This window comes from Phasianus colchicus, chromosome 33, assembly GCF_987193195.1.
Source record: "Phasianus colchicus chromosome 33, bPhaCol1.hap1.1, whole genome shotgun sequence".
NCBI classification, from domain to species: Eukaryota; Metazoa; Chordata; class Aves; order Galliformes; family Phasianidae; genus Phasianus; species Phasianus colchicus.
Window position 1 is genome coordinate 1441517 of NC_143468.1, and position 26359 is coordinate 1467875.

The 26359-nt window shown below is 62.3% G+C and overlaps 1 protein-coding gene across 6 annotated transcripts in view; it reads left to right on the forward strand.

The window, feature by feature from the left end:
* Positions 1-101: 101 nt before the first annotated feature.
* Positions 102-26359, forward strand: part of SLC11A2 (solute carrier family 11 member 2) — a 40487-nt gene continuing 14229 nt past the window's right edge. Inside the window, exons 1-12 of one of the 6 annotated variants that reach the window (XM_090128387.1) lie at positions 102-121; positions 8511-8597; positions 9571-9710; positions 13431-13556; positions 15085-15204; positions 16543-16649; positions 16745-16815; positions 17603-17670; positions 18715-18870; positions 22311-22469; positions 22584-22670; positions 24203-24322. In XM_090128387.1, the coding sequence (XP_089984513.1) occupies positions 118-121; positions 8511-8597; positions 9571-9710; positions 13431-13556; positions 15085-15204; positions 16543-16649; positions 16745-16815; positions 17603-17670; positions 18715-18870; positions 22311-22469; positions 22584-22670; positions 24203-24322 (1245 nt within the window). In that variant the 5' untranslated portion in view covers positions 102-117. Of the gene's footprint in view, positions 122-1200; positions 1327-8510; positions 8598-9384; positions 9450-9570; positions 9711-13430; positions 13557-15084; positions 15205-16542; positions 16650-16744; positions 16816-17602; positions 17671-18714; positions 18871-22310; positions 22470-22583; positions 22671-24202; positions 24323-26359 lie in introns of those variants that run through there. The other 5 variants (XM_090128388.1, XM_090128389.1, XM_090128390.1 and 2 more) reach the window with 5 other exon arrangements.

A 26359-nucleotide genomic window follows, 5' to 3' on the forward strand; every position in this document is an offset into this window, starting at 1 on the left:
GCCCCACTGGGGACTCTGCCCACGGGTGGGGACCGCACTTATAGGGCGGTGGGGACGGCGGGGACGCGGAGCAGCATGGCTGGGGAGCAGCGCACGGAGCCCCGCAGCGCCCCGGAGATGGGTGAGAGCCCCGCGCTGCCGGCTGGGCTTTGGGGGCGGTTTTGGGAGTTTGGGGCGTTTTGGGGGAATCCTCTTCGGCTCTTTTTGGGTTTTTTTCTGGGGTGGTGGTGGTTCTCCGGTCTGAGCTCTCACGAAGTGTCAGCTCCAGTTCTCACGGGAGGCGCTGAGGTGATGGAAAACCAATGTTTTCCTGCTGGAAAAGAGCCGGAATTGTAGCAGGACCCGCAAAAAAAGGCATTTTGCCCCAAAAGAACCGCGCTGCGCGGCGAGCAGAGGCGGCTCCGCGCCGACTCCCCAGCGGTCCCGAGCCGAGCGGCGCCGAACGGACCCGAGCGGCTCAGAGCCGAGTGGTGCCGAACGGACCCGAGCGGCTCAGAGCCGAGTGGTGCCGAACGGACCCGAGCGGCTCAGAGCCGAGTGGTGCCGAACGGACCCGAGCTGTCCCGAGCCGAGTGGGTCCGAACGGACCCGAGCGGCTCAGAGCCGAGTGGTGCCGAACGGACCCGAGCGGCTCAGAGCCGAGTGGTGCCGAACGGACCCGAGCGGCTCAGAGCCGAGTGGTGCCGAACGGACCCGAGCGGCTCAGAGCCGAGTGGTGCCGAACGGACCCGAGCTGTCCCGAGCCGAGTGGGTCCGAACGGACCCGAGCGGCTCAGAGCCGAGTGGGTCCGAACGGACCCGAGCTGTCCCGAGCCGAGTGGGTCCGAACGGACCCGAGCGGCTCAGAGCCGAGTGGTGCCGAACGGACCCGAGCGGTCCCGAGCCGAGAGGTGCCGAACGGACCCGAGCGGTCCCGAGCCGAGAGGTGCCGAGCGGTCCCGAGCCGAGCGGCACTGAGTGAACCCGAGTGGGTCCGAATGGACCCGAGCTCTCCCGAGCCGAGCGGCGCCGAAGGGACCCGAGCGGTCCGGAGCCGAGAGGCGCTGAGTGAACCCGAGTGGGTCCGAATGGACCCGAGCTCTTCCCAGCCGAGCGGCGCCGAACGGACGCGAGCGATCTTGAGCCGAACGGCTCCGAACGGCTCCGAGCGCTCCCGAGCCGAGCGGCGCCGAGTGAACCCGAGCGGGTCCGAATAGACCCGAGCGCTGCCGAGCGCTCCCGAATGGAGTTCCGGTAGCCGAAGCGCTCCGAGCGCAGCCGAGCGCAGTCGGGCCGGCGCGTGGAATGCGGCGGCGGCGGCGGCGTTGGGCGGGAGCGGGGGCGGCGGTGAGCGGACACGGGGGGGGGGGCGGCGGGGGAACCCGGAGGGCTGTGGGTCCCCGGAGGGCTGTGGGTCCTCGGGGCTGAGGGGGGCTGCGAGGCGGCGGGGGGGGGAGGGGGCGGCGGTCCGTGGGAGTTGCGGAGGGGCGGGGGGCTCCGCGGGGTCGTTACGAGGGCGGCGGGTCCGGGGGGCTCCGGGTGCGGACAGCAGGGAGCCGCTGCCCCCAGGCATCGCGACCCCGATAGAGACGTGACACAATGGCACCCACTGCCCCGATGGCACCGCGACCCCTATAGAGCTGACCCCTATAGAGCTGTGACCCCAATGTATCCATGCCCCCAGTGTCACCCACAGCCCTGATGTCGCTGTGGCCCCAACGGCACCACGACCCCAATGGCACCATGACCCCTATATAGTCGTGACCCCAATGGCACCCACAGCCCCGGTGTCACTGTGACCCCAATGGCACCCTGACCCCCAATGGCACCGCGATCCCTATAGAGCCGTGGCCCCTATAGAGCTGTGACCCCAATGTATCCATGCCCCCGATGTCACCCACAGCCCCGATGTCACTGTGATCCCAATGGCACCCTGACCCCTATAGAGCCGTGACCCCAATGTATTTGTGACCCCAATGTCACCCACAGCCCTGATGTCGCTGTGACCCCAATGGCACCCTGACCCCAATGGCACCACGACCCCTATAGAGCCGTGACCCCAATGTATCCATGCCCCCAATGGCACCCACAGCCCCGATGTCACTGTAACCCCAATGGCACCCTGACCCCAATAGCACCACGACCCCAATGGCACCATGACCCCTATAGAGCTGTGACCCCAATGTATCTGTGACCCCAATGTCACCCACAGCCCTGATGTCGCTGTGACCCCAATGGCACCCTGACCCCAATGGCACCACGATCCCTATAGAGCTGTGACCCCAATGTATCCATGCCCCCAGTGGCACCCACAGCCCCGATGTCACTGTAACCCCAATAGCACTCTGACCCCAATGGCACCACGACCCCAATGGCACCATGACCCCTATATAGTCGTGACCCCAATGGCACCCACAGCCCCAATGTCACTGTGATCCCAATGGCACCCTGACCCCTATAGAGCCGTGACCCCAATGTATCTGTGACCCCAGTGTCACCCACAGCCCCGATGTCGCTGTGACCCCAATAGCACCACGACCCCTATAGAGCTGTGACCCCAATGGCACCCACAGCCCTAATATCACTATGACCCCAATGGCACCCTGACCCCCAATGGCACCGCGATCCCTATAGAGCCGTGACCCCTATAGAGCTGTGACCCCAATGTATCCATGCCCCCAATGGCACCCACAGCCCCAATGTCACTGTGACCCCAATAGCACTCTGACCCCAATGGCACCCTGACCCCTATAGAGCTGTGACCCCAATGTATCTGTGACCCCAATGTCACCCACAGCCCTGATGTCTCTGTGACCTCAATGGCACCCTGACCCCAATGGCACCACGACCCCTATAGAGCTGTGACCCCAATGGCACCCACAGCCCTAATATCACTGTGACCCCAATGGCACCCTGACCCACAATAGCACCATGATCCCTATAGAGCCGTGACCCCAATGTATCCATGCCCCTAGTGTCACGCACAGCCCTGATGTCACTGTGACCCCAATGGCACCGCGATCCCTATAGAGCCGTGACCCCAATGTATCCATGCCCCCAGTGGCACCCACAGCCCCAATGTCACTGTGACCCCAATAGCACTCTGACCCCAATGGCACCACGACCCCAATGGCACCCTGACCCCTATATATCCGTGACCCCAATGTATCTGTGACCCCAGTGTCACCCACAGCCCTGATGTCGCTGTGACCCCAATAGCACCACGACCCCTATAGAGCTGTGACCCCAATGGCACCGCGACCCCAATCTATCTGTGACCCCAGTGTCACCCACAGCCCTGATGTCTCTGTGACCTCAATGGCACCCTGACCCCAATGGCACCACGACCCCTATAGAGCTGTGACCCCAATGGCACCCACAGCCCTAATATCACTGTGACCCCAATAGCACTCTGACCCCAATGGCACCACGACCCCAATGGCACCACAACCCCTATATGGCTGTGACCCCAATGGCACCCACAGCCCTAATATCACTGTGCTCCAATGGCACCCTGACCCCCAATGGCACCACGATCCCTATAGAGCCGTGACCCCAATGTATCCATGCCCCCAATGGCACCCACAGCCCCGATGTCACTGTGGCCCCAATGGCACCACGACCCCAATGGCACCACAACCCCAATGGCACCACGACCCCAATGGCACCATGACCCCTATAGAGCCGTGACCCCAATGTATCTGTGACCCCAATGTCACCCACAGCCCCGATGTCTCTGTGACCCCAATGTCACCGTGACCCTGATGTCACCGTGACCATAGTGTCCCTGTCACCCCAACATCACCACGACCCCAATGTCACCATGACCCCAATGTTAATGTGACCCCATTGTCACCGTGACCCCGATGTCACTGTGACCCCAATATTAATGTGACCCCAATGTCACCGTGACCATAGTGTCCCTGCCACCCCAACATCACCATAACCCCGATGTCACCGTGACCCCAATGTTAATGTGAGCCCAATGTCACCACGACCCCAATGTTAATGTGACCCTGATTCACCGTGACTGTAGTGTCCCTGCCACCCCAACATCACCACGACCCCAATTTCACCGTGACCCTGCTGTCTCCATGACCCCGATGTCACCATGACCCCAATGTCACCGTGACCCCGATGTCACCATGACCATAGTGTCCCTGCCACCCCAACATCACCATGACCCTGATGTCACCACGACCCCAATTTCACAATGACCCCGCAGTCTCCACAACCCCGATGTCACCATGACCCCAATGTTAACATGACCCTGATTCACCATAGTGTCCCTGCCACCCCAACATCACCACAACCCCGGCGTCACCCCAACCCCGGTGTCACCACGACCCCGATGTCACCGTGACCCCAATGTTAACGTGACCCTGATTCACTGTGACCATAGTGTCCCTGCCACCCCAACATCACCACGACCCCAATTTCACCGTGACCCCGCTGTCTCCATGACCCCGATGTCACCATGACCCCGATGTCACCATGACCATAGTGTCCCTGCCACCCCAACATCACCATGACCCCAGTGTCACCATGACCCTGATGTCACCACGACCCCAATGTTAATGTGAGCCCAATGTCACCACGACCCCAATGTCACCACGACCCCAATGTTAACATGACCCTGATTCACCATAGTGTCCCTGCCACCCCAACATCACCATGACCCCAGTGTCACCCCAACCCCGGTGTCACCACGACCCCGATGTCACCGTGACCCCAATGTTAACATGACCCTGATTCACCGTGACCATAGTGTCCCTGCCACCCCAACATCACCACGACCCCAATTGCACCGTGACCCCGCTGTCTCCACAACCCCGATGTCACCGTGACCCCGATGTCACCATGACCATCGTGTCCCTGCCACCCCAACATCACCACGACCCCGGCGTCACCCCAACCCCGATGTCACCCCAACCCTGTTGTCACCCCAACCCCGATGTCACCCCAACCCCGATGTCACCCCAACCCTGTTGTCACCCCGACCCCGATGTCACCCCAACCCCGATGTCACCCCAACCCTGTTGTCACCCCGACCCCGATGTCACCCCAACCCTGTTGTCACCCCGACCCCGATGTCACCCCGACCCCGATGTCACCCCAACCGTGGTGTCACCCCGACCCCGATGTCACCCCCAGCGCTGCCCCCCATCCTCATCATGTCGGGCTGCGTGGGGCCGCGTGGCTGTGCCAGCATTGCTGACTGTGCCGGGGGCAGGAAGGAAGCGCTGACATCAAAGCCCAGCACGCAGCCCTGCGCCATCAATGCCCGGAATTGTTCTCACTGGGTGCCCGCCCTGTGCCCCCCCCGGGCCTGCAGCACTCGTGATGGGTGGTGGCACTCAGAAGTGGCTGAGGGCTATCAGGAAACACAGGGAATGTGAGGATCGGGGGCTGAGCTGTGGGGAAGGAGCTGTGGGGAGGAGGGCGTGGGGGTCCAACAGGGGGACTGCGAGGCAGAAGTGAGCCTTGGTGGTCACAAAGGCCAGTGGTGGCCAATGAGTTGGCCAACAGAGTGACCAGGAGGCAGCAATGTGTCCTGGTGGCCACTAGGACAAGTGGTAGCCAATGGGTTGACCAAGGGTTGACCAACAGGGTGACCAAGGGGTGAACGGAGGTTGGCCATGAGGCAGAAGTGAGCCTTGGTGGTCACAAAGGCCAGTGGTGGCCAAAGAGTTGGCCAACAGGGTGACCACCAGTTAGCAGTGTGTCCTGGTGGCCATGTAGGCCAGTGGTGGTCAATGGGTTGACAGCAGGGTGACCATGAGGAAGTAGTGAGCCTTGGTGGTCACAAAGACCAATGGTGGCCAAAGAGTTGGCCAACAAAGTGACCAGGAGGCAGCAATGTGCCCTGGTGGCCACAAGGACAAGTGGTGGCCAATGGGTTGACCAAGGGTTGACCAACAGGGTGACCAAGGGGTGAACGGAGGTTGGCCATGAGGCAGAAGTGAGCCTTGGTGGCCACAAAGGCCAGTGGTGGCCAAAGAGTTGGACAACAGAGTGACCAGGAGGCAGCAATGTGTCTTGGTGGCCACAAGGACAAGTGGTGGCCAATGGGTTGACCAAGGGCTGACCAACAGGGTGACCAAGGGGTGAACAGAAGTTGGCCATGAGGCAGCAATGTGCCCTGATGGCCACGAAGGCCAGTGGTGGCCAATGGACTGACAACAGGGTGACCAGGAGGCAGCAGTGTGCCCTGGTGGCCACGATGGCCAGTGGTTCCCTGGGGGGCACTGCGCAGAACGCAGCCAGAGACACTGGGAAGCAGTGGGAGGGACTGGGAGGAAATGGGGGGCACTGAGAGGCACTGGGGGGCAATGGGGGCACTGGGGGGCAATGGGGGGCAATGGGGGCAAAGGAAAGCACTGGGGGGCAATGGAAGGCAATGGAGGGCAGTGGGGGGCAATGAAGGGCACCAGGGGGCAATGAGAGGCAATGGGGGGCATTGGGGGGCAGTGGGAGGCACTGGGAGGCAATGGGGGGCACTGGGGGGCAATGGAAGGCAATGGAGGGCAGTGGGGGGCAATGAAGGGCACCAGGGGGCAATGAGAGGCAATGGGGGGCATTGGGGGGCGGTGGGGGGCAGTGGGAGGCAATGAGAGACACTGGAAGGCAATGGGGGGCAATGGGGGCAATGGAAAGCACTGGTGGGCAGTGGGAGCAATGGAAAGCACTGGGAGACAATGCGAGGCAATGAGAGGCAATGGGGGGCAGCGGGAGGCAATGGGGGGCCTTGGGGGGCACCGGGGGGCAATGAGAGGCAATGGGAGGCAGTGGGGGGGTCAGTGGGAGGCACCGGGGGGGCAGTGGGAAGCAATGGGGGGCAATGGGGGCAACAGAAAGCACTGGGGGGCAATGGGAGGCAATGAGAGGCAATGGGGGGCACTGGGGGGCAGTGGGAGCAATGGAGGGCAGTGGGAGACACTGGGGGGCAATGAGAGGCAATAGGAGGCACCGGGGGGCAATGGGAGCAATGGGGGGCAGTGGGGGGCAGTGGGAGACAATGTGAGGCACTGGGGGCAATGGGGGGCAATGGGGGCAATGGAAAGCACTGGGGGGCAATGAGAGGCAATGAGAGGCATTGGGGGGCAATGGAGGGCACCAGGGGGCAATGAGAGGCAATGGGGGGCACTGGGAAGCAATGGGAAGCACCGGGGGGCAATGGGGGCAATGGGGGTCAGTGGGAGACAATGCGAGGCAATGGGGGCAATGGGGGGCACTGGGGGGAAATGAGAGGCAATGGGGGGCCTTGGGGGGCAATGGAGGGCAGTGGGAGACACTGGAGGGCACCGCGGGGCAATGAGAGGCAATGGGGGGCACTGGAGGGGCAGTGGGGGGCACGGGGGGGCTCTGTGCCCCAGGCTGGGGCTGCGGTGGGTGCTGGCAGCCCGGCTGCATTCCACGTGGCAGCCAAAGCCCCAGGGCTGTTTGCTGAGCTCCTCGTCCCGCCCAAGGTCAGCGCCGTGTTTGCTCTGATGGGCGGCGGTGCCGTCCTGCCGTCCGTCCTGCCGTCCTGCCGTCCGTCCCGCCATGGCGGCCCCCGGGTCACTGCGGGGGCCGCTCGGTGTGTTGGTGTGCCTCTTAATTGGTTCCGATGTCTAGGTGTTAATTAGCGGTGGCGATGGCGTTAATTACCAGTGGATGTTTGGCCGTCGGTTTTTAACGTGGGCTGCGCTGTGGGGTGCTGTGCTGGGGGTGGACGGCGGTGGTGGTGGTGGTGTTGGTTGTGGTGGTTGCGGTGTTGGTGGTGTTGGTTGCAGTGTTGGTCACGGTGTTGGTTGCGGTGTTGGTGGTGTTGGTTGCGGTGTTGGTGGTGTTGGTTGTGGTGTTGGTCACAGTGTTGGTTGCAGTGTTGGTCACAGTGTTGGTTGTGGTGTTGGTCACAGTGTTGGTGGTGTTGGTTGCGGTGTTGGTTGTGGTGTTGGTGGTATTGGTTGCGGTGTTGGTTGCGGTGTTGGTTGCAGTGTTGGTCACAGTGTTGGTTGTGGTGTTGGTTGTGGTGGTTGCGGTGTTGGTCACGGTGTTGGTTGCGGTGTTGGTGCAGGTGTTGGATGTGTTGGTTGCAGCATTGGTGGTGGTGTTGGTGGAGGTGTTGGATGTGGTGTTGGTGGCAGCGTTGGTGGTGTTGGTGGAGGTGTTGGTTGCGATGTTGGTCACAGTGTTGGTTGTGGTGTAGTTGGCAGTGTTGGTTGTGGTGCTGGTCGCGGTGTTGCTGGCGATGTTAGTCGCAGTGTTGGTCGCGGTGTTGCTGGCAGTGTTGGTTGCTGTGTTGGTCGCGGTGTTGCTGGTGATGTTGGCCTCCCGCTGCGACGCTGCCCTCCTGGCACAGCCCCACATGCCCCATAAGGGCGCGGTGTTTTGCACCGCAGCAAATTCCAGCCCTGCTTTCACAACCTCGTGCCACAGCCGGGTGCTGCTCCCCGCCCCCCCACTGCCCCATAACCCCCCCCTCACTGCCCCATAGCCCCCCTCCTCCCCCCGCTGCCCCATAACCGATCTCCCCCCTCTCATTGCAGCCAACGGAGCCCCTTTAGAGCCCGGCCCGGGCCCAGAGCAGCGCTCAGCCATGGGGCCGCCCTACAGCAACCTCCGAGCATCCGAGGGTGAGTGGAGCTCAGCCTGACATCGTCCAGGAGGGAGAAATGGGGCTCTGCCCCACAGCACTGCACACAGCTCTGCCCCACAGATCTACACACAGCTCTGCCCCACAGCACTGCCCCACGTCTCTGCCCCACATCTCTGTCCCATGTCTCTGCCCTGTTTCTCTTGGCCCCACGTTTCTGCTCCATATATCTGCCCCACATCTCCACCCCACAGCTCTGCCCCACATCTCTGCCTTGTTTCTCTCTGCCTCACATCTCTGCCCCACGTTTCTACTCCATATATCTGCCCCACATCTCTGCCCCATGTCTCTGCCCTGTTTCTCTCTGCCCCACATCTCCACCCCACAGCTCTGCCCCACATCTCCGCCCCACAGCTCTGTCCTGTTTCTCCCTGCCCCACATCTCTGCCCCACGTTTCTGCTCCATATGTCTGCCCCACATCTCCACCCCACAGCTCTGCCCTGTTTCTCCCTGCCCCACATCTCTGCCCCACATCTCCACCCCACATCTCCGCCCCACAGCTCTGCCCCACAGCTCTGCCCTGTTTCTCTCTGCCCCACATCTCTGTCCCATGTCTCTGCCCTGTTTCTCCCTGCCCCACAGCTCTGCCCCACAGCTCTGCCCCACACATCCCGGGGGGGGAGCGCAGCCCACCCATCCCTGCCGGACCAGCCGGACCGGCTCCTCCGTGCCCCCGTTGTGCAAATCTCTGGGCGGTGGGGGGCGGGGGGGGGGTGGAGGGGGGAGGTTTTGCTTTGGGGCGGGCGGAGCGCCGCCGCTCCGATGATGCAAGAGCGGAATGGAAAAGCGCCCCGTGCCGCCCCGCCGCTCACAGCGCGATGGCGGAGAGCAGTGAGTGGTGGGGGGGGGTCGGGGGTCGAGGGTGGGGGGGGGGGTTGATGGGGGTCTCAGGGGTCCCGATCCGCCCCGCCGCCGCTTTCCGTGCCGTCCTCACTCCTCCCTGTGCCCCCAGCAGAGCGCGGCCCCGCGGAGAGCATCGGCTCGGCGTCGGGCAGCAGGAACGCGCTGCAGCCGCTGCAGGGGGAGGAGGAGGAGGAGGAAGCCTTCACCACTTACTTCGACAGCAAAATCCCCATCCCCGACGATGAGACGGTGGGTGCGCCGCCCCCTCCCCCCCCCAACCCCAAAACCACCAAACATCCCCCCCTCCTCCTCCTCCTCCCTGTCCCAACACCCAGGGTGGGGGCTGCGCTGCGCTCAGGGGTCTGTGATGTTCCCAGGGTGCAGGGACCCCCACCCTGAGGGTCCGGGGTCTGTGCGCTGTTCCCGGGGGTCTGTGCTGCTCCTGGGGGTCTGCAGTGCTCCTGGGGGTCCATGGTTCTGTGCTCCTGGGGGTCTTCATTGCCCTTAGGGGTCCATGCTGCTCCTTTGGGTCTGTGCTGGGTGGGGGTCTGCACTATTCTCAGGGATCCGTGCTGCTCCCGGGGTGCAGGGACCCCCACCCTGAGGGTCTGGGATCTGTGCACTGTTCCCAGGGGTCTGTGCTGCTCCTGGGGGTCCTCATTGCTCCTGGGGGTCCATGCTGCTCCTTTGGGTCTGTGCTGGGTGGGGGTCTGCACTATTCTCAGGGGTCTGTGCTGCTCCTGGGGTCCGTGCTGCTCCCAGGGTGCAGGGGCCCCCACCCTGAGGGTCTGGGGTCTGTGCGCTGTTCCCGGGGGTCTGTGCTGCTCCTGGGGGTCTGCAGTGCTCCCAGGGGTCCATGGTTCTGTGCTCCTGGGGGTCTGCAGTATTCCTGGGGGTCTGTGCTGTTCCTGGGGGTCTTCATTGCTCCTGGGGGTCTGCAGTGCTCTTGAGGGTCCATGCTGTTCCTTTGGGTCCTTGGTGCTCCTGGGGGTCCGTGCTGCTCCCAGGATGCAGGGACCCCCATCCTGAGTGTCTGGGGTGGTTTCCCAGAGATGTGCACTGCTCCTGGGGGGTCCATGCTGTTCCTGGGGGTCTGCAGTGCTCCTGGGGGTCCGTGCTGCTCCCAGGGTGCAGGGACCCCCACCCTGAGGGTCCGGGGTCTGTGCGCTGTTCCCGGGGGTCTGTGCTGCTCCTGGGGGTCCTCGTTGCTCCTGGGGGTCCATGCTGTTCCTTTGGGACCATGGTGCTCCTGGGGGTCTGTGCTGCTCCGGGGGGTCCATGGTTCCATGGTGCTCCTGGGGGTCTTCATTGCTCCTGGGGGTCCAAACTGCTTCTGGGGGTCCATGGTTCTGTGCTCCTTGGGGGTCTTCATTGCTTTTCGGGGTCCATGCTGCTCCTTTGGGTCTGTGCTGGGTGGGGGTCTGCACTATTCTCAGGGGTCTGTGCTGCTCCTGGGGGTCCGTGCTGCTCCCAGGGTGCAGGGGCCCCCACCCTGAGGGTCTGGGGTCTGTGCACTGTTCCCGGGGGTCTGTGCTGCTCCTGGGGGTCTGCAGTGCTCCTGGGGGTCCACGGTGCTCCCAGGGGTCCATGGTTCTGTGCTCCTGGGGGTCTGCTGTATTCCTGGGCGTCTGTGCTGTTCCTGGGGGTCTTCATTGCTCCTGGGGGTCCATGCTGTTCCTTTGAGTCTGTGCTGCTTTGGGAGTCTGCACTATTCTTAGGGGTCTGTGCTGCTCCTGGGGGTCTGCAGTGGTGCTGGGGGTCCACACTGCTCCCGGGGGTCCATGGTTCTGTGCTCCTGGGGGTCCTCATTGCTCCTGAGGGTCTGCACTATTCTCAGGGATCCGTGCTGCTCCCAGGGTGCAGGGACCCCCACCCTGAGGGTCTGGGATCTGGGCACTGTTCCCAGGGGTCTGTGCTGCTCCTGGGGGTCCTCGTTGCTCCTGGGGGTCCATGCTGCTCCTTTGGGTCTGTACTGCTTTGGGGGTCTGCACTATTCTTAGGGGTCTGTGCTGCTCCTGGTCTGCAGTGGTCCTGGGGGTCCACGGTGCTCCAAGGGGTCCATGGTTCTGTGCTCCTGGGGGTCTTCATTGCTCCCAGGGGTCCGTGCTGCTCCTGGGGGTCTGCAGTGGTGCTGGGGGTCCAAACTGCTCCTGGGGGTCCACGGTTCTGTGCTCCTGGGGGTCCTCGTTGCCCTTGGGGGTCCATGCTGCTCCTTTGGGTCTGTGCTGCTTTGGGGATCTGCACTATTCTCAGGGGTCCGTGCTGCTCCTGGGGTGCAGGGACCCCCACCCTGAGGGTCTGGGGTCTGTGTGCTGTTCCTGGGGGTCTGTGCTGCTCCTGGGGGACCTCGTTGCTCCTGGGGGTCTGTGGTTCTCCTGGGGGTCTGTGCTGTTCCTTTGGGACCGTGGTGCTCCTGGGGGTCTGTGCTGCTTTGGGTCTGTGCTGCTCCTGGGGGTCCTCATTGCTCCTGGGGGTCCAAACTGCTTCTGGGGGTCCATGGTTCTGTGCTCCTGGGGGTCTTCATTGCTCTTCGGGGTCCATGCTGCTCCTTTGGGTCTGTGCTGGGTGGGGGTCTGCACTATTCTCAGGGGTCTGTGCTGCTCCTGGGGTCCGTGCTGCTCCCAGGGTGCAGGGGCCCCCACCCTGAGGGTCTGGGGTCTGTGCGCTGTTCCCGGGGGTCTGTGCTGCTCCTGGGGGTCCTCGTTGCTCCTGGGGGTCCATGGTTCCATGGTGCTCCTGGGGGTCTTCATTGCTCCTGGGGGTCTGTGCTGCTTTGGGTCTGTGCTGCTCCTGGGGGTCCTCATTGCTCCTGAGGGTCCACGGTTCTGTGCTCCTGGGGGTCCATGCTGTTCCTTTGGGACCTTGGTGCTCCTGAGGGTCTGCACTGCTTCCGGGGCTCTGTGCTGCTCCTGGGGGTCTGCAGTGCTCCTGGGGGTCCACGGTGCTCCCAGGGGTCCATGGTTCTGTGCTCCTGGGGGTCTGCTGTATTCCTGGGGGTCTGTGCTGTTCCTGGGGGTCTTCATTGCTCCTGGGGGTCCATGGTTCCATGGTGCTCCTGGGGGTCCTCATTGCCCTTGGGGGTCCATGCTGCTCCTTTGGGTCTGTGATGCTCCTGAGGGTCTGCACTATTCTCAGGGATCCATGCTGCTCCCAGGTTCAGGGACCCCCACCCTGAGGGTCTGGGATCTGTGCGCTGTTCCTGGGGGTCTGTGCTGCTGCTGGGGGTCCTTGTTGCTCCTGGGGGTCTGCAGTATTCCTGGGGGTCTGTGCTGTTCCTGGGGGTCTTCATTGCTCCTGGGGGTCAGCAGTGCTCCTGGGGGTCCATGCTGTTCCTTTGGGTCCTTGGTGCTCCTGGGGGTCCGTGCTGCTCCCAGGGTGCAGGGACCCCCACCCTGAGGGTCTGGGATCTGTGCTGCTCCTGGGGGTCCATGGTTCTGTGCTCCTGGGGGTCTTCATTGCTCCTGGGGGTCTGTGCTGCTTTGGATCTGTGCTGCTCCTGGGGGTCCTCATTGCTCCTGGGGGTCCAAACTGCTTCTGGGGGTCCATGGTTCTGTGCTCCTGGGGGTCTTCATTGCTCTTCAGGGTCCATGCTGCTCCTTTGGGTCTGTGCTGGGTGGGGGTCTGCACTATTCTCAGGGGCCTGTGCTGCTCCTGGGGGTCTGCAGTGGTCCTGGGGGTCCATGCTGTTCCTGGGGGTCCATGCTGCTCCCAGGGTGCAGGGACCCCCACCCTGAGGGTCTGGGGTGGTTCCCCAGAGGTGTGCACTGCTCCCAGGGGTCTGTGCTGCTCCTGGGGGTCTTCATTGCTCCTGATCTGCAGTGCTCCTGGGGGTCCATGCTGTTCCTTTGGGTCCTTGGTGCTCCTGGGGGTCCGTGGCTCTGTTCTCCTGGGGTCCTCGTTGCTCCCGGGGCTCCAGCTGCCCCTGGGGGTCTGCGCTGCCCCTGGGGCTGAGGTTTCCCCCCCCCCCAGCACTCGTGCTTCAGTTTCCGCAAGCTGTGGGCGTTCACGGGGCCGGGGTTCCTGATGAGCATCGCTTACCTCGACCCCGGCAACATCGAGTCCGACCTGCAGTCCGGAGCCGTGGCGGGGTTCAAGGTCTGGGGGGGCTGGGGGGGAAGGAGGACTTCGGTCAGGGGAGGAGGGGTTGGGAGGAGGAGAAGGGTTTGGGGTCGGGGGAGGAAGGTTTGGGGTCAGGGAGGAGGAGAAGGGTTTGGGTTAGGTTTGGGGGGAGGAAGGTTTGGGGGTCAGGGGAGGAAGGTTTGGGGTCAGGGGAGGAAGGTTTGGGGTCAGGGGAGGAAGGTTTGGGGTCAGGGAGGAGGAGAAGGGTTTGGGGTCAGGGGAGGAAGGTTTGGGGTCGGAGCGGAAAGGTGTGGGGTCAAGGAAGGAGGGGTTGGGGTCAGGGTAAGAGAGTTGGGGTTGGGACAGGGGGGTTTGGGGTTGGGGTTGGGTTTGGGGTTGGGTTTGGGGTCAGGGTTGGGGTTGGGACAGAAGGGGTTGGGGTTGGGGTCTGGGGTCAGGGTAAGAGAGTTGGGATTGGGACAGGAGGGCTTGGGGTTGGGGTTGGGGTTGGGGTTGGGACAGGAGGGGTGGGAGGGGTTGGGGTTGGATTTGGGGTCAGGGTTGGGGTTGGGGTTGGGACAGGAGGAGTTGGGGTTGGATTTGGGGTCAGGGTTGGGGTTGGGGTTGGGACAGGAGGGGTTGGGGTTGGGGTTTGGGGTCAGGGTAAGAGTTGGGTTGGGACAGGAGGGTTTGGGGTTCGGGCTGGGTTTGGGGTTGGGACAGAAGGGATTGGGGTTGGGTTTGGGGTTGTGGTTGAGGTTGGGTTTGGGGTTGGGACAGGAGGGGTTGGGGTTGGGGTTGGGATCAGGGTAAGAGTTGGGGTTGGGACAGGGGGGTTTGGGGTTGGATTTGGGGTTGTGGTTGGGATTGGGACAGGAGAGCTTGGGGTTGGGGTTGGGACAGGAGGGGTTGGGGTTGAGGTTGGGGTTGGGGTCTGGGGTCAGAGTAAGAGAGTTGGGGTTGGGACAGGAGGGTTTGGGGCTGGGGTTGGGGTTAGGGTTGGGGTTGGGTTTGGGGTTGGGACAGGAGGGGTTGGGGTTGGGGTTGGGGCAGGAAGGGTAGGAGGGGTTGGGTTTGGGGTCAGGGTAAGAGAGCTGGGTTTGGGACAGGAGGGTTTGGGGTTGGGGTTGGGGTTGGGGTCAGGGTAAGAGAGTTGGGGTTGGGACAGGAGGGTTTGGGGTTGGGACAGGAGGAGTTGGGGTTGGATTTGGGGTCAGGGTAAGAGAGCTGGGGTTGGGACAAGAGGGGTTGGGGTTGGGTTTGGGGTCAGGGTTGGGGTTGGGGTTGGGGTTGGGGTTGGGACAGGAGGGGTTGGGGTTGGATTTGGGGTCAGGGTTGGGGTTGGGGTTGAACAGGAGGGTTTGGGGTCAGGGTTGGGGTTGGGGTCAGGGTTGGGGTTGGGACAGGAGGCTTTAGGTTGGGTTTGGGGTTGGGCTGTGCGGATGCTGGGTGATGAGCAGTGCAGAGCCGTGCTGCCGAGGGGCTCTGTGACCCAGGGCTGCCCCAGGAGCTCCTTCTGCTCCGCGCTCAGCACTTCCCCCCCCCGCCCCCCCCGTCCCTGCAGCTGCTCTGGGTGCTGCTGTTGGCCACGGTCATCGGGCTGCTGCTGCAGCGCCTGGCGGCGCGGCTCGGCGTGGTGACGGGGCTGCACCTGGCGGAGGTCTGCCATCGCCAGTACCGCAGGGTGAGCGGGGGGGGGGCACTGCTCTGACCTCCTGTCCCCCCCCCCCCATGGCCGCAGGGCTCTGATCACAGCCCAGCCCTCTCCTCCCCCTCCCCAGATCTGCAGGGCGCTGCTCACGGCCCACCCTTCGTCCTACCACCCCCCACCCATGGCTGCATGGCGCCACCCAACTCCCACCCCTCACCTTCTTCCCCCCCCCAGGACTGCAGGGCACCCCTCACAGCCCACCCCTCATCTTCCCCCCCCACCCACAGCTGCAAGGCTCTGCTCACAGCCCACCCCATGTGTTCCCCCATCCCCATGGCTGCAGGGCACCCCCCACTGCCCACCCCTTTCCTTCTCCCCCTCCCCATGGCTGCATGGCACCCCTCACCACCCACCCTTCACCATCTTCTCCCCCCCCATGGCTGCAAGGCTCTGCTCACAGCCCACCCCACATGTTCCCCCCTGCCCATGTCTGCATGGCACCACCCAACTCCCACCCCTCACCTTCTTCCCCCCCCCCAGGACTGCATGGCACCACTCACCACCCACCCATCACCTTCTCCCCATGGCTGCATGGCTCTGCTCACAGCCCACCCCTCATCTCCCCCCCCCCCCCATGGCTGCAGGGCACCCCCCAGTGTCCACCCCTCACCTTCTCCCCCCCCTCCCCAGGACTGCATGGCACTGCTCACAGCCCACCCCTTTCCTTCTCCCCCTCCCCATAGCTGCAAGGCTCTGCTCACAGCCCACCCCACGTGTTCTCCCCTCCCCATGGCTGCACGGCACCCCCCACTGCCCACCCCTCACCTTCTCCCTGTTCACATGGCTGCATGGCATTGCTCATAGCCCACTTCTCTCCCTCCCCATGACTTCAGGGCTCTGCTCACAGCCCACCCCTCATCTCCCCCCCCTCCCCATGGCTGCAGGGCACCTCTCATAGCCCACCTTTCAACCATCCCCCCATCTCATGGCTGCAGGGCACCCCCCACTGCCCACCCCTCACCATCTCCTCCCCCCCAGGGCTGCATGGAAGCGCACAGCCCACCCCTCTCCGAATCACAGAATGGCCAGGGTTGGAAGGGACCTCAATGATCCTGAATCTCCGACCCCCCCGCCACATGCAGGGCCACCAACGTCCCCATTTGACACTTGTCCCTCTCTCCTCCCCTTCCCCAGCTCTGCAGGGCACTGCTCACAGCACCCCTCATCTTCTCCCCTTCCCAGGGCTGCGTGGCACCACTCACCGCCCTTCACCCCCCCCCCCACCCCAGTGCTGCACGGCCCAGCTCACCCCTCTCCCCCCCACCTTCTCCCCATCCTCAGCAGCACTTTTTCCCCCCTGCCCCCCCCCAGGTGCCGCGGATCATCCTGTGGCTGATGGTGGAGCTCGCCATCATCGGCTCCGACATGCAGGAGGTCATCGGCTCAGCCATCGCCATCAACCTGCTGTCGGTGGGGAAGTGAGTGGGGAGGGGGCTCCTCGTCGTGGGGGGGGGGAGATGGGGCTGATTCCGGGGGGGTTGGCACCTCTGCTGACACCCACCCCCACCCTCAGGATCCCACTGTGGGGCGGAGTGCTCATCACCATCGCCGACACCTTCGTCTTCCTCTTCCTGGACAAATACGGTTAGTGGGGGCTGGGGGGGGGATTGTGGGGTGTGGGGGGGGATTGTGGGGTTTTGGGGGGTGATACTGGGGGCTGGGGGGGTGGATATTGGGGTCGGAGGGTGGATACCGGGGTGTGGGGGTGGGTACTGGGGGCTGGTGGGGGATGCTGAGGTCTGGTGGGGGATAGTGGGGTCTGGGAGTGGATAGTGGGGTCTGGGGAGAGGTAATGGGGTCTGGGGGTGGATGGTGGAGTTTGGGAGTGGGTGGGGGGTCTGGTGGGGGATAGTGGGGTCCTGTGGGGGATGCTAAGGTCTGATGGGGGAGACTGGGGTCTGGGGGTGGGTAATGGGGTCTGGGGGTGGATGGAGGAGTTTGGGAGTGGGTGGGGGGGTCTGGTGGGGGATAGTGGGGTCTGGGGGTGGGTAATGGGGTCTGGGGGTGGATGGTGGGGTTTGGAAGTGGATGGGGGGGGTCTGGTGGGGGGATACTGGAGTATGGGGATGGCTACTTGGGTATGGGGAGGGATGCCGGGGTCTGGTGAGGGGGGGTACTGGGGTCTGAAGATGGATGGTGGGATCTGGGGATGGATACTGGGGTCTGGGGATGGGGGTTGCTGGGGTCTGAGAATGGATATTGGGGTCTGGAAGTGGATACTGGGGTCTGGTGGGGGATACTGGGATCTGGAAGTGGATCTGGGGGTCTGGGGATGGGAGATGCTGGGGTCTGGGAGTGGATGCTGGGGTCTGGAGGTGGATGCTGGGGTCCTGCAGTGAGCAGCACACCGAGCCTGGTGCTGTCCATGCAGGTTTGAGGAAGCTGGAGGCTTTCTTTGGTTTCCTGATCACCATCATGGCGCTGACCTTCGGATACGAGGTACTGGGTGCTGGTGGGTGGTGCGTGGGCAGCCGCAGAGCCCACCGAGCTGGGATGGGAGAGCATGGCATGGAGAGTCCCTCCGTCCCAAAGGGCAGCGGCTGTGCGGTGCTGAGCAGGGCTGGGCACTGAGCTGGGCACAAAGCTGGGCACAGGGCTGGGCATAGAGCTGGGCACAGGGCTGAGCATAGAGCTGGGCACAGAGCTGGGCAGGGCTGGGCACGGAGCTGGGCACAGGGCTGGGCACAGGGCTGGGCATGGAACTGAGCAGTGCTGGGCACTGAGCTGGGCAGTGCTGGGCACGGAGCTGGGCACAGGGCTGGGCATGGAACTGAGCATGGAACTGAGCACAGAGCTGAGCACAGAGCTGGGCAAAGAGCAGGGCAAAGAGCAGGGCACAGCGCTGGGCACAGAGCTGGGCATGGAACTGGGCACAGGGCTGGGCACAGAGGTGGGCACAGAGGTGGGCACTGGGCACAGAGCTGAGCAGTGCTGGGCACTGAGCTGGGCACAGGGCTGGGCACGGAGCTGGGGACAGGGCTGGGCATGGAACTGAGCATGGAGCTGAGCACAGAGCTGGGCACAGGGCTGGGCACAGAACTGGGCACAGGGCTGGGCACAGAGGTGGGCACAGAGGTGGGCACAGGGCTGGGCAGAAAGCTGAACACAGGGCTGGGCACTGGGCTGGGCACAGAGCTGAGCAGAAAGCTGAGCACAGAGCTGGGCAAAGAGCAGGGCACAGGGCTGGGCACGGAGCTGGGCACAGGGCTGAGCACAGGGCTGGGCACAGGGCTGGGCACAGGGCTGGGCATAGAGCTGGGCACAGAGCTGAGCAGAGAGCTGAGCAGAGAGCTGGGCACAGGGCTGGGCACAGGGCTGAGCACAGGGCTGGGCACAGAGCTGGGCATGGGGCTGGGCATAGAGCTGGGCACAGGACTGGGCACAGGGCTGGGCATGGAGCTGAGCACAGAGCTGGGCACGGAACTGGGCACAGGGCTGGGCACTGGGCACAGGGCTGAGCGCAGCGTTGCTTTCTGCCCGCAGTACGTGACGGTGAAGCCGAACCAGAAGCAGCTGCTGCGGGGGCTGTTTGTCCCCGAGTGCCCGGGCTGCGGCACCCCACAGCTGGAGCAGGCTGTGGGCATCGTGGGGGCCGTCATCATGCCCCACAACATGTACCTGCACTCCGCGCTCGTCAAGGTGAGCCGTGCAATAGGGGGCAGCGCGGTAAGGAGCAGCGCAGTGAGCAGTGCAGTGAGGAGCAGTGCAATGAGCAGTGCAGTGAGCAGTGCAATAAGGAGCAGTGCAATGAGCAGTGCAGTAAGGAGCAGTGCAGTGAGCAGTGCAGTGAGCAGTGCAATAAGGAGCAGTGCAATGAGCAGTGCAGTAAGGAGCAGTGCAGTGAGCAGTGCAGTGAGCAGTGCAGTGAGCAGTGCAGTAAGGAGCAGTGCAGTAAGCAGTGCAATAAGGAGCAGTGCAGTAAGGAGCAGTGCAGTGAGCAGTGCAGTAAGGAGCAGTGCAGTAAGGAGCAGTGCAGTGAGCAGCAGTGCAGTAAGCAGTGCAATGAGCAGCAGTACAATGAGCAGCAGTGCAATGAGCATTGCAGTAAGGAGCAGTGCAATGAGCAGCGCAATAAGCAGCGCAATAAGGAGCAGTGCAGTAAGGGGCAGTGCAGTAAGGGGCAGTGCAATGAGCAACAGTGCAATGAGCAGCACAATGAGCAGTGCAGTAAGGAGCAGTGCAGTAAGCAGCAGCATGAGGAGCAGTGCAGTAAGCAGTGCAATGAGCAGCAGTGCAATGAGGAGCAGAGCAATGAGGAGCAGAGCAGTGAGGAGCAGAGCAGTGAGGAGCAGAGCAGTGAGCAATGCAATAAGGAGCAGTGCAGTGAGGAGGAGTGCAGTAAGCAGCAGTGCAATGAGGAGCAGTGCAATGAGCAGCAGTGCAGTAAAGCAGCAGCGCAATGAGCAGTGCAATAAGGGGCAGTGGAATGAGGAGCAGTGCAATAAGGAGCAGAGCAGTAAGCAGCAGTGCAATGAGCAGCAGCACAGTGAGGAGCAGTGCAGTAAGCAGTGCAATAAGGAGCAGTGCAGTAAGGAGCAGCGCAATGAGGAGCAGAGCAATGAGGAGCAGCACAGTAAGCAGCAGTGCAATAAAGAGCAGCAGTTCAATGAGCAGCAGTGCAGTTAGGAGCAGTGCAGTAAGAAGCAGTGCAGTAAGGAGCAGTGCAATGAGGAGCACAGTGAGCAGTGCAGTGAGCAGCAGTGCAGTGAGCAGCCATGGGCTGCAGCAGGGATGGGAGCTCGCAGCTGTGAGCTCTGCAGGTCAGCACTGTGTGCAGCTTTTCCCCGTGGCAGTGGGGTCCGTGCAAGCAAAGCTGCAGCTGCACCAGGCAGCAGCCGCATGCATGGGGGCAGGGCTCCCTGTGCACCCCCACACTTTGCACCCCCAACTCTGTGCACCCCCAACTCTGTGCACACCATCACTCTGCACCTCCCTGTGTGCACCCCCACTCTGTGCACCCCCACACTTTGCACCTTCACTCTGTGCACCCCCACCCTGTGGACCCTCATTCTGCACCCCCACACTTTGCACCCCCACTCTGTGCACCCCCCCACTTTGCACCCTCACTCTGTGCACCCCCCCACTTTATACCCCAACTCTGTGCACCCCCACACTTTGCACCCCCTCTCTGTGCACCTCCACCCTGTTCACCCTCACTCTGTGCACCCTCATTCTGCACCCCCAACTCTGTGCACCCCCCACACTTTACACCCTCACTCTGTGCACCCACGCTCTGTGCACCCCCCCCACTTTGCACCCACACTCTGTGCATCCCCCACTCCTTGCACCCACACTCTGTGCACCCCCCCACTTTGCACCCTCACTCTGTGCACCCCCCCACTTTATACCCCAACTCTGTGCACCCCCACACTTTGCACCCCCTCTCTGTGCACATCCACCCTCTTCACCCTCACTCTGTGCACCCTCATTCTGCACCCCCACTCTGTGCACCCCCACACTTTGCACCCTCACTCTGTGCACCCCCACCCTGTGCACCCTCATTCTGCACCCCCACACTTTGCAACCCCACTCTTGCACACCATCACTCTGCAGCCCCCCCGTGTGCACCCACACTCCGTGCACCCCCCCCACTTTGCACCCACACTCTGTGCATCCCCCACCCTGTGCACCCTCATTCTGCACCCCCCCACTTTGCACTCTCACTCTGTGCACCCCCACACTTTGCACCCCCGCTCTGTGCACCTCCACCCTGTTCACCCTCACTCTGTGCACTCTCATTCTGCACCCCCACACTTTGCACCCCCCACTCTGTGCACCCCCACTCCTTGCACCCTCACTCTTTGCACCCACACTCTGTGCACCCCCCCACTTTGCACCCTCACTCTGTGCACCCCCGCACTTTATACCCCAACTCTGTGCACCCCCACACTTTGCACCCCCTCTCTGTGCACCTCCACCCTGTTCACCCTCACTCTGTGCACCCTCATTCTGCACCCCCACACTTTGCACCCCCAACTCTGTGCACCCCCACACTTTGCACCCCCAACTCTCTGCACACCATCACTCTGCACCCCCCCCACTTTGCACCCCCCACTCTGTGCACCCTCATTCTGCACCCCCACACTTTGCACCCTCACACTCTGCACCACCACTCTGTGCACCCCCACACTTTGCACGCCCCCCTCTGCACACCATCACTCTGCCCCCCCGTGTGTACTCACACTCTGTGCACCCCCACACTTTGCAACCCCAACTCTGTGCACCTCCCCACTTTGCACCCTCACTCTGTGCACCCACACTCTGTGCACCCCTCCACTTTGCACCCCCAACTCTGTGCACCCACACTTTGCACGCCCCGCTCTGTGCACTCCCCCACTTTGCACCCACACTCTGTGCATCCCCCACCCTGTGCACCCTCATTCTGCACCCCCACACTTTGCACCCCCAACTCTGTGCACCTCCCCACTTTGCACCCTCACTCTGTGCACCCCCGCACTTTGCACCCCCACACTTTGCACCCTCATTCAGCACCCCACACTTTGCACCCTCATTCTGCACCCCCACTCTTTGCACCCCCCCACTTTGCACCCTCACTCTGTGCATCCCCCACCCTGTGCACCCTCATTCTGCACCCCCACGCTTTACACCCCCAACTCTGTGCACCCCCACTCTTTGCACCCTCACTCTGTGCACCCCCACACTTTGCACACCATCACTCTGCCCCCCCCGTGTGCACTCACACTCTGTGCACCCCCCCCACTTTGCACCCACACTCTGTGCACCCCCACACTTTGCACTCTCATTCTGAAGCCCCCCACTTTGCACCCTCTCACTCTTTGCACTCACACTCTGTGCACCCCCCCCACTTTGCACCCCAACTCTGTGCACCCCCACACTTTGCACCCCCACTCTCTGCACACCCTCACTCTGCACCCCCCCCACTTTGCACCCCCACTCTGTGCACCCACACTTTGTGCACCCCCGCTCTTTGCACCCACGCTTTGTGCACCCACCCCGTGCGCCCTCACTCTGCACCCCCACGCTCTGCACCCCCCCCCCCACACACACACCCCCCTCCGTGCACCCATGGGTGCATTCCCCTTGCCCCCCCCCCGCAGTCTCGCCAGGTGAATCGCTCCAACCCCCGGGAGGTGCGTGAGGCCAACAAATATTTCTTTGCCGAGTCGTGCATCGCGCTCTTCGTCTCCTTCATCATCAACGTCTTCGTCGTCTCCGTCTTCGCCGAGGCTTTTTATGGGAAAACCAACATGGATGTGGTGAGCTGGGGGGGGGGTTTTTTGGGGGGGGGGGGGGAGGGGGGCACCGGGCTGAGCTGGGAGGACGCGGCGGGGGTCTGGGTGCCCCCAGCAGCGCCTGGCATCTCGTTGCAGCACGAGGTTTGTGCCAACGCCAGCAGTGCCCACGCAGGGCTGTTCCCCAGCGACAACGCCACGCTGGAGGTGGACATCTACAAAGGGGTGAGCACTGCTGATAAGGGCCGTGCTGCTGATAGCAGCCCCAGCGCTGATAGCACAGCCCCCAGCTCTGATAGCAGCCCCAGCTCTGATAGCACAGCCCCCAATTCTGATAGCACAGCCCCTAGCTGATAACACAGCCCCCAGCTCTGATAACAACCCCCAGGTGATAACAGCCCCCAGCGCTGATAGCAGCCCCCAGTTCTGATAGCAGCCCCCAGTTCTGATAGCAGCCCCCAGGTGATAACACAGCCTCCAGTGCTGATAGCACAGCCCACAATTCTGATAGCACATCCCCCAGCTGATAACACAGCCCCAGCGCTGATAGCAGAGCCCCCAATTCTGATAGCACAGCCCCTAGCTGATAACACAGCCCCCAGCTCTGATAACAACCCCCAGGTGATAACAGCCCCCAGCTCTGATAGCAGCCCCAGCGCTGATAGCAGCCCCCAGGTGATAACACAGCCCCCAGCTCTGATAGCACAGCCCCCAGTGCTGATAACAGCCCCCAATTCTGATAACAGCCCCCAGGTGATAACACAGCCCCCAGTTTTGATAACAGCCCCCAGTTCTGATAGCACAGCCCCCAGCTGATAACAGCCCCCAGCTGATAACAACCCCCAGTGCTGATAGCTGGACGGGTCTTTGAAGATCACAGAGCTGTGGGATGGTTGGGTTGGAAGGGTGCTAAAAGATTGAGGAGCTTGTTGGGATGGAAGGGTCCTGGAAGGTCACAGAGCTGTGGGACGGTTGGGATGGAAGGGTCCTGGAAGGTCATAGCACCATGAGGTGGTTGGGTTTGGAGGGTCCTTGCAGATCATAGAGCTGTAGGATGGTTGGAATGAAAGGGTCCTGGAAGGTCACAGAACCATGGGATGGCTGGGATGGAAGGGTCCTGGAAGGTCACAGAGTCATGGGATGGTCGGGATGGAAAGGTCCTGGAAGATCACAGAGCTGTGGGACGGTTGGGATGGAGGGTCCTGGAAGGTCACAGAGCCATGGGATGGCTGGGATGGAAGGGTCCTTGAAGATCACAGAACCATGGGATGGCTGGGATGGAAGGGTCCTTGAAGATCACAGAACCATGGGATGGTCGGGATGGAAAGGTCCTGGAAGATCACAGAGCCGTGGGATAGTTGGGATGGAAGGGTCCTGGAAGATCACAGAGGCATGGGACGGTTGGGATGGGAAGGTCCTGGAAGGTCACAGAACCATGGGATGGTCGGGATGGAAGGGTCCTGGAAGGTCACAGAGCCATGGGATGGCTGGGATGGAGGGTCCTGGAAGATCACAGAGCCATGGGATGGTCGGGATGGAAAGGTCCTGGAAGGTCACAGAACCATGGGATGGCTGGGATGGAGGGTCCTGGAAGGTCACAGAACCATGGGATGGCTGGGATGGAAAGGTCCTGGAAGGTCACAGAGCCATGGGATGGCTGGGATGGAGGGTCCTGGAAGGTCACAGAGCTGCGTGATGGTCGGGATGGAGGGTCCTGGAAGGCCCCATGTCAGCAGCCTGCTGTCCGTGTGTTGCAGGGCGCAGTGCTGGGCTGTTACTTCGGCCCAGCAGCTCTGTACATTTGGGCCATCGGGATCCTGGCGGCTGGGCAGAGCTCCACCATGACCGGGACGTACTCAGGGCAGTTCGTCATGGAGGTCTGCCTGCTGCCCTCTGCTTTTCCCTCTGAACCTCTTCCTCTCTCTTTCTCCTCCCTGCTGTCCGTCCTGGAGTGACTCCTCTCCACTCTGCTCCTCTTCTGTCCTCTTCTCTCCTCTTCCTCTCCTCAATCTGGGTGGTGTCCCTTCTTTTCCCCTTCTGCTCTCCTCCCTCATCTGCCCCATGTCTGTCCTCCTCTGCTGCTCCTCCTCTCCGTCTGTAGCTCCTCATCTCCTCCTCTTCCACTCCTTTTTTCCTGCATCCTCTCTTCCCTTCTGCTCTTTCTTACTTTCATTATTTCTTTTCTCCTCCATCTGCCCAAATTGTGTCCTCTTCTGCTGCCCTGTAGCTCTTCCCTGTTTCTCCTCATCTTCCTCTCAGCTCTCCTCCTCTTCTTCCTTCTCTCTCCTCCTCTTCCACTCTGCTCCCCTTCTCTCCTTCCTGCATCTTTTCTTTTCCTTCTCCTTCATCTGCCCCACGTCCTCCTGCGCTGCTCTCCTCCTCCTCTTCTGTCTCCTGTCCTCTCCTCCTCTTTCTGGGTTATTTCCTTTCTCTTCTTTTCCTGTTCCCCTCCTTCAGCCACACATCTCCTCTGCTGCTCTTCTTTATCTCCCCATCCTCCTGTCACCTCCTCCCCTCCTCTTCCGTATTTCCTTTATCCTCTTTTCCTCTTCTGCTCCTGGTCCTTCCTGCATCCTCACTTCTCTCTGGGTTGTGTCCCTTCTTTTCCCCTTCTGCTCTCCTCCTCCTCCTCCTGCCCCATGTGTCCTCCTCTGCTGCTCTCCTCTCCATCTGCATCTCCTCATCTTCCTCTCAGCTCTCCTGCTCTCCCACTGCTCCAATATAAGGGTTCCATCCCTTCTTTCCCTCTCCTGCTCCTGGTCCTTCCTGCATCCCCTCCTCTCCTCCCTGGGTTGTGTCCCTTCTCTTCCCCTTCTCCTCCTCCACCAGCCCCACGTGTGTCCCCTCCTGCAGCTCTTCTGCTCTTCTCTCCATCTATTTTCTCATCCTGCTCTCAGTTCTCCTCCTCTTTTATCTCCTCTTCTGCTCTGCTCCCCTCCTGCCTTTCCTGCCCCCTCTTCTCCTCTCTTCTGCTCTCTGTTCTTCCCTCCATGCTCTCTTCTCCCCTTATGGTCCCCTTTGCTCACCGTTCTCCATCTCCCCACATCTCCTTTCCCCCCCTTACCCCCCATCACCCCCCCTTTACCCCCCTTTACCCCTCCTTGCCCCCCATTACCCCCCATTACCCCCATTACCCCCCTTGCCCCCCATTGCCTCCCCTTACCCTTCTCTCCTTATGATCCCCTCTGCTCACCGTTCCCCATCTCCCCACATCTCCTCTCCCCCTATTACCCCCTATTACCTCCTCCTTGCCCCCCATTACCCCCCCTTACCCCCCGTTACCCCCCATTACCCTTCTCCCCTTATGGTCCCCTTTGCTCACAGTTCTCCATCTCCCCACATCTCATCTCCTCCCATTACCCCCCCTTACCCCCCATTGTTCCCCCCATTGTTCCCCCCATTGCCCCCCATTGCCCCCATTACCCTTCTCTCCTTATGTCCCCTCTGCTCACCGTTCCCCATCTCCCCACATCTCCTCTCCCCCCCATTCCCCCCCCTTACCCCTCCTTGTCCCCCATTCCCCCCCATTACCCCCCTTGCCCTCCATTACCCTTCTCCCCTTATGGTCCCCTCTGCTCACCGTTCCCCATCTCCCCACATCTCCTCTTCCCCCATTACCCCCTATTACCTCCTATTACCCCCCCCTTACCCCCCATTCCCCCCCGTTACCCCCCTTACCCCCCCATTGCCCCCCATTACCCTTCTCCCCTTATGGTCCCCTCTGCTCACCGTTCTCCATCTCCCCACATCTCCTTTCCCCCCCTTACCTCCCATCACCCCCCCTTTACCCCCCTTTACCCCTCCTTGCCCCCCATTACTCCCCATTACCCCCCTTGCCCCCCAATTGCCCCCCATTACCCTTCTCCCCTTATGATCCCCTCTGCTCACCGTTCCCCATCTCCCCACCTCCTCTC